The 7,974-nt window shown below is 39.6% G+C and overlaps 1 protein-coding gene across 1 annotated transcript in view; it reads right to left on the reverse strand.

The window, feature by feature from the left end:
- Positions 1–7,974, reverse strand: part of FAM19A4 (family with sequence similarity 19 (chemokine (C-C motif)-like), member A4) — a 130,305-nt gene that overhangs the window by 22,973 nt on the left and 99,358 nt on the right. Inside the window, exon 3 of the mRNA XM_010854552.1 lies at positions 7,476–7,631. Coding sequence (XP_010852854.1) covers positions 7,476–7,631 — 156 coding nt within the window. The remainder of the gene's footprint in view (positions 1–7,475; positions 7,632–7,974) is intronic.

A 7,974-nucleotide genomic window follows, 5' to 3' on the forward strand; every position in this document is an offset into this window, starting at 1 on the left:
TCCAATACTTTGGCTACCTCATGTGAAGAGTTGACTCACTGGAAAAGACCCTGATGCTGGGAGCGATTGGGGGCAGGAGGAGAAGGGGATGACAGAGGATGAGATGGCTGGATGGCATCACTGACTCGATGGACGTGAGTTTGAGTGAACTCCAGGAGCTGGTGATGGACAGGGAGGCCTGGCGTGCTGTAATTCATGGGGTCGCAAAGAGTCGGACATGACTGAGCGACTGAACTGAACTGAACTAGATGGTACTGGAGATTATCAAATAAAGTCAGAAAGAGAAAGACAAGTATCATATAATATCACCTCTATATGGAATCTTTTAAAAAAATGATAATTAATGTATTTATTAACTTATTAGAGAAAGAACTTAATGGTTCCCAGGGGTGAACCTATAGATTGGGAGTCTGGGATTCACATGTACACACTGCTATATTTTTCTTTTATCTGTAAATGTATTTGTTACAAGCATATGTCCCAAACCATGAGGTCATTTTAAAATGATTAAATATATATACATATGTGTGTCATATTTAATATATAATGACATGTTATATATATAAGTTCAGAACTTTTTTATTGAGGTAAAACTGAAAATTACACACTGCTGTATTAAAATAGATAACCAACAAGGACCTATTATACAGCGGCCTGGAACTCTGCTCAGTATTCTGTAATAATCTAAATAGGAAAAGACTTTGGAAAAGAAAAGATACATGTATATTTTTAACTGAATCACTTTGCTGTACACCTGAAACACAATGCTATTAACTACACTCCAATAAAAAATCATTTTAAAAACAACAGAAAAAGCACATACATTTCAAGTGTCATGGAACATTTTCTAGGATAGATCACATTATTGCCATAAAACAAGTCTCAATAAATTTAAGATGACTGAAACCAAGCATCTTTACCAACCACACAAGTATGAAACAAGAAATCAAATCGCAAGAAGAAACCTGGAGAAAACAAAGATGAGGCGACTGAATAACATGTTACTTAAAAAACAAAAACAAACAAACAAAAAAAAACACCAATGAGTCAATGAAGAAATCAAAGAGGAAATCAGAAAACATCTCAAAAATAAAAATAAAATACAATTTTCCAAAATCTATAGGATACAGGAAATGTAGTTCTAAGGCAGAAGTCATAGTGATACAGGCCTACCTCAAGAAACAAGAAAAATGTGAAACAACCTAACTTACCATCTAAAGAAATTAGAAGAACAACAAACACAGCCCAAAGTCAGCATAAGAAAGAAATATTAGAGCAGAAACAAATGAAACAGAGACTGAAGAGAAAATAGACAAGATCAATAAAACTAAGAGCTGGTTCTCTGAAAAGATAAACAAAATTGATTAACCTTTAGCCAGACTCATCAAGCAAAAAAAGAGAAAGGGCCCAAATAAATAAAATCAGAAATGAAAGAGATGTTACAACCGACACCACAGAAGCACAAAGAATAGTAAGCGATTAGTACAGATAATTATATCCCAGCAAACTGAACAACCTCAAAGAAATCTAGAAACACGTGCTTCCAAGACAATCAAGAAGAAATAGAAAATGTGGATAAATTGATTACTAGTATTGAAATGGAATCAGTAATCAAAAAACTCACAACAAAGTCCAGGACCAGATGGCTTCACAGATGAATTCTATAAAACACTTGAAGAGTTAATACCTATTCTATTCATATTATTCCAAAAATTTATAGAGGAAAGAATGTTTCCAAACTCATTATTGTTATACTAAAACTACAGACCAAAACTTAAGACCAAGACTCTACCAAAAAAAAAAAGAAGAAAATTACTGACCGGTGTACGTAGTTAACATAGATGCAAAAAATCTCAACAAAATATTAGCCAGCCTAATTCAACAATATACATTAAAAAGACCATGGTAGTGGTTCAGTCACTCAGTCATGTCCAACTCTCTGCAACCCTATGGACTGTAGCCTGCTAGGCTCCCCTGTCCATGGGATTCTCCAGAGAATACTGGAGTGGGCTGCCATTTCCTTTTCCAGGAGATCTTCCTGACCTGGGGATCAAACGTGGGTCTCCTGCATTGGCAGGCAGATTCTTTAGCAACTGAGCACCAGGGAAACCCTAAAAGGACCACATGCCATGGTTAAGTGGGACTTATTCCAGGAACTTTAGGGTGATTCAATGTCTGCAAATCAATCAACGTGATATACCACATTTACAAAATAAAGGAGAACACTGCACGATCATCCCAACAGATAAAGAAAAAGCACTTGACAAAATTCAACATCCAGTTGCTTAAAAGCTCACAACAAAGTGAGTATAGAGGAAGGCACCTCACATAACATAAGCCACAGACAAGAGACCACACGCAGCATCACCCTCAAAGGTGAAAAGCTGAGAGCTTTTCCTCCAAGATCAGGAACAAGACAAGGATCCCTATCACCACTTCTATTCAATGCAGTATTGAAGTCTCACTCCTACGAAAAAGAAATAAAAGTTATCCAGATTAGAAAGAAAGAAGCAAAACTGTCACTGTTTGCAGATGTTACAATAGTATATATTTTTAAAAAACCTTAAAGAGGACACCAAAAAACTTAAAACTGATCAAGGGATTCAGTAAAGTTGCAGGATACAAAAATCAATATACATAAGTATATTGTATTTCTATAAACTAGTAACAAACTATCAGAAAGGAAAGTTCAGAAAATGATCCCACATGGGATAAGTCAACTTCATACACCACTGGTGGGAATTTAATCTGGTGCAGCCACTATGGAAAATATTGAGATTTCTCAAAATACTAATATTAGAACTACCATATGATCCAGCTATCCCATTTCTGGCTATTCATCCAAAGAATAAAAAAAACCTAATTGGAAAAGAAATATGCACCCCTATGTTCATTGCAGCATTATTTACAATAGCCAATGTATGGATAAAGAAGATGTGAGATATAGATGCGTGCGTGCGTGCGTGCGTGCGTGTGTGTGTGTATACGTGCACACACACTCAGTTGTGTCCAGCTGTTTGCAACGCCATGGACTGCAGCCCACCATGCTCCTCTGTCTGTGGGATTATCCTGGCAGGAATACTGGAGTGGACTGCCATGCCCTCCTCCAGGGGATCTTCCTGAGCCAGGGATTGAACCCATGTCTCCTGCATTGGCAGGTGGATTCTTTACCACTGAGCCATGTGGGAAGTCCCTATACACACAATGGAATATTACTCAGCCATAAAAAGAATGAAATTCTGTCATTTGCAACAACATGAATGTATCTAAAGGGTATTATGAGAAGTGAAATAAGTCAGATAAAGAAAAAACAACATACAATTTCACTTGTATGTGGAATCTATAAAACAAAATAAACGAACAAACAAAACAGAAAAAATTTCAAAGATACAGGAAAAAAAAAAAAAAACTGGTGGTCTCCAGAGGGGAGAAGTATGGGAGGCTGGACAAAACAGGTGAAGAGAATTAGGAGGTACAAACTTCCAGTTATAAATTAAGCCATGGGGATATAACATACAGCATGGGGAGTACAATCAGTAATACTTTAATAATTTTGTATGGCAACAGATAGTTACTAGACTTACCATGGTGATCACTGTGTAATATATATCAATGTTGAGTCACTATGTTGATCATTTAAAACTATCACAATACTCTCAACTATTATTACTATCATAATAATTCAACAAAAATGATAAAAATCTACATGACTTTTATTAAAAAATTAAAAATCTACAGAGGCAAGCAAACACTGCTGTTACTTTTCCAAATGAATCTGTGATTAGTGAAGATGAAATAATTCTCTGCTATGTTAACACTCACCAAGCATCAGCCAATGCGGAAAGATATAAATAAAAGATCCCGTTCCCATCTTCAAGCAACTTGTAGACTAATGTGAAGACAAACATTCAGCAAGTTTTTACAACAAAATGATATCCATGTCAGGAACTGGAAGTATGGTGAGATACAGAACATATAGATTTGAAAGAACAGGCATCAACTGGACAAATGTGTTTTGAGGGGACAAAGGCAAAGATTCAAGTATGGATACAGATGGGTGAAGTGCAGAGATGAAAGGGAACAGAGAAGACTCCAGTGTGGCTAGGGTACAGGAGTTGAAAGAAAAAAAAAGAAAAAAAGACAAAACCAGATTATGCAGGGTTTCATCAGCCACACCAACAGGGTAAGGACTTTAGATTTCATTTTAAAGACGGCAGAAAGTTGCTGAAGTAAGGTTTTATTGATAAATATGAGAGTGACGTGACAAGCCCTATTTCCATAGAAAGATCATTCTGGCTACTGGGTGAATGTTGGAACACTAAGATGGTTAGCTCCGCAAAATATGACAAGGCCCTTAGACTGTGGAGGGGACAGCCGAATACAGAAAAGCAAACTGATCTGAGGACAAGGAGACAGAGTATGATTTGGGCTCAATAATGGAGAAAATACATATATTAAACTGTTCTTAACACTGTACAGGAGGTGCTGGGCAGAACTGCTGGACTCAATATGCCAGCAAATTTGGAAAACTCAACAGTGGCCACAGGACTGGAAAAGGTCAGTTTTCATCCCAATCCCAAAGAAAGGCAATGCCAGAGAACGTTCAAACTACCGCACAATTGCACTCATCTCACAAGCTAGCAAAGTAATGCTCCAAATTCTCTAAGCTACGTTTCAACAGCACATGAAATGAGAATTTTCAGATGTTCAAGCCGGATTTAGAAAAGGCAGAGGAACCAGAGATCAAATTGCCAACATCCATTGGATCATAGAAAAACCAAGAGAATTCCAGAAAAACACCTACTTCTACTTCACTGGCTATGCTAAAGCCTTTGACTGTGTGGATCACAATAAACTGTGGAAAATTGTTACAGTGATGGGAAGGCCAGACCACCTTACCTGCCTCCTGAGAAGCCTGTATGCAGGTCAAGAAGCAATAGTCAGAACTGGACTGGACATGGAACAACGAACTGGTTCTAAATCAGGAAAGGAGCACGTCAAGGCTGTATACTGTCACCCTGCTTATTTAACTTATGTGTAGAATACATCATGTGAAATGCCAGACTGGATGAAGCACAGCTGGAATCAAGATTGCTGGGAGAAATATCAATAACCTCAGATATGCGGATGACAGCACCCTAATGGCAGAAAGTGAAGGACAAAGGAGCCTCTTGAAGGTAAAAGAGGAGACTGAAAAAGCTGGTTTAAAACTCAACATTCAAAAAACAAAGATCATGGGATCCAGTCCCATCACTTCATGGCAAATAGATGAGGAAACAATGGAAACAGTGACAGACTTTATTTTCCTGGGCTCCAAAATCATTGCACATGGCAACTACAGCCATGAAATTAAAATATGCTTGCTCCTTGGAAGAAAAGCTTTAACCAACCTAAACAGTGTATTAAAAAGCAGAGATATTACTTTGCTGACAAAGGTCCATATGGTCAAAGCTATGCTTTTTCCAGTAGTCATGTATGGAGGTGAAAGTTGAGCCATAAAGAAGACTGGGCACAGAAGAATTGATGCTTTTCAACTATGGTGTTGGAGAAGTCTCTTGAGAGTTTCTTGGACTGCAAGGCGATCAAACCCGTCAATCCTAAAGGAAATCAGTCCTGAATATTCACTGGAAGGACTGATGCTAAAGCTAAAGTTCCAATACTTTGGTCACCTGATGCGAAGGGCTGACTCATTAGAAGACACCCTGATGCTGGGAAAGATTGAAGTCAGGAGGAGAAAGGGATGACAGAGAATGAGATGGTTGGATGGCATCACCAACTCGATGCCCATGAGTTTGAGCAAGCTCCGGGAGATGGCAAAGGACAGGGAAGCCCGGGGTGCTGCAGTCCATGGGGTCGCAAAGAGTCGGACACGACTGAGTGACTGAAGAATAGCAACGACGACAACAACAAACTGTTCCAGCTGGAGAGCCAAAATTAGCCATTTTTTTTTAAATGTTAAAGCTCCTCATTCTTTTTTTTAACTTAGGTCTACAATTCTTTATCTTTAATCCCCAAATCCAAAAAGCTCTGAAAATGGCAAGAATTTCTTTATGATGGTAGCAATACCTGACTTGAATTAACATGAGGCTCTTCATCTTGTCTTATCCCATCCTGCATAAATATTCATATATTTCGCTGCATAAATATTAGTATCTGTGATTATGGGGTGCAACTGAAGAAGACTTCAGGACTGTTAGCTGATGGTATATGTACTTTTTTATCTTGAGAAAATCTGATGAAATCTGCATTTGGCAACTCACCTGACCTCCAGGGTTTCTGGTGAGGAATTGTAGTCGGGAAACATTTCACGTTCACCTTCCAGCTTGAAAGGTGACTAAGATCGTGCTGACATAGACCACAGGCATGCATACCACACAAGTACGCTATACAACCTATAAATCTGTGTCTGCCTTTGGCAGGGGAGTTGGCACATGTAAGTCAGCTATTGTTGTCAACTGTATAATTTCAGAGATAAGAATGGGTGTGTATGTTTTAACCACTTACCTTTAGAGATGCATCTGGTAAGACGGGAAGTGTTCATTTTCACAGGTTCCACGCCGCTGTAGAGAAACAGCTACAAGACTTACCTCCTGTGTGTGTTCCCCTGAGGACTGACACTTGTGTCTAACAAGGTGTCTGCTGGAAGGAGCCAGGGGCATCAAAAGGAATCAGTCCCAGGCCTCCATCTACAACCATCAATCCTCATTCATTTTTCTAAACTACTGGCACAGTACTCAGCTGGGGGATGTGGAAACAACAAATAAATGATACATGATCCCAGACTATTCTCAGGGAACCTGCTCCAAAGATGTCTCACTAATAGTAAACTAGAAAAAAAAATAGAGTATTCATCTGTAACATTAAAGAGGAGCTGAGAAAACCAGGTTGCTAAATTTTTTGAGCAGCATTTGAGAGCAGGAACAGCATGTCTGGGGAGGTGACTGCTCCATTGGATGATATTTGAAGAGACAGCCAGGCAAGAAGAAATCAAAGCATATCTTCCTAGTTGTCTAGTAAGAGAAGTCCTCGTTGGTACCTTTTGAGAGACATCATTAATGCCTTACTCATCAAGAAATTTGTAGGGTTACATTTATGCTCACTTTTATTTAATTTTATTTTTCGCCACACTATATCTTCACTGCTACCCACAGGCCTCCTCTAGTTGCAATGCACATCGGCTTCTTGCTGTGGGGCATGCGCTCTAGAGCACAGGCTCAGTAGCTGGTGGCATATGGGCTTAGTTGGGGGATCCTAGGGAATCCTCCCAGGCCAGGAATCAAACCTGTGACCCCTACACTGGCAGGCAGATTCTTAACCACTGTACCACCAGGGAAGTCCCTTTATGTTCATTTTTAAAGTGACACGGACGTAGTTGACCTACTTTTCTTTGGAGTTGCAAAGACAATAAAGCAAGAAGGTTCTTACAGTGTTAGGTCCTTGGGCAACATTAGGGAAACTGACTGTAATGGTCTTACCTTCAACACAAGAGGGCTGAGCCCGAGTCGTGCCAGCAACCTGTCCTGGGAAGCAAGAACACTTGACCGTCTGGGATCGCTCCTCTATGCGGTTCTTGTTACAGCACCTGTGCACTGCAACCACCTCACAGGTCCCTTGCTTGATTTGGTGGTGACCTGGTGGGTAAGAGGAGAACAAAACAGACCCAGTACTGTTAGGAAGAAACGGAACTACCAAGAGGATCAATGACGCCATGACTACAGCTTTCCAATTCCATGTACTGTATCCATGAATCTATGTAAGTTTTTTGTTTTGATGTAACCTTAAACTTAGATAAAGGTAACAAGAATAGTGGCATGAACTCCTATGAACTTGCAGCAGACAGAAATTTGGCTTCTGGGACCTTTAGTCCCCTGGTATCACACCCATGGCTGCTGCTGCTGCTGCTGCTGCTAAGTCACTTCAGTCGTGTCTGACTCTGTGCGACCCCATAGACAGCAGCCCACCAGGCTCCGCTGC

The sequence above is a fragment of the Bison bison genome, unplaced genomic scaffold (genome assembly GCF_000754665.1).
Source record: "Bison bison bison isolate TAMUID 2011002044 unplaced genomic scaffold, Bison_UMD1.0 scf7180017864343, whole genome shotgun sequence".
NCBI lineage: Eukaryota > Metazoa > Chordata > Mammalia > Artiodactyla > Bovidae > Bison > Bison bison.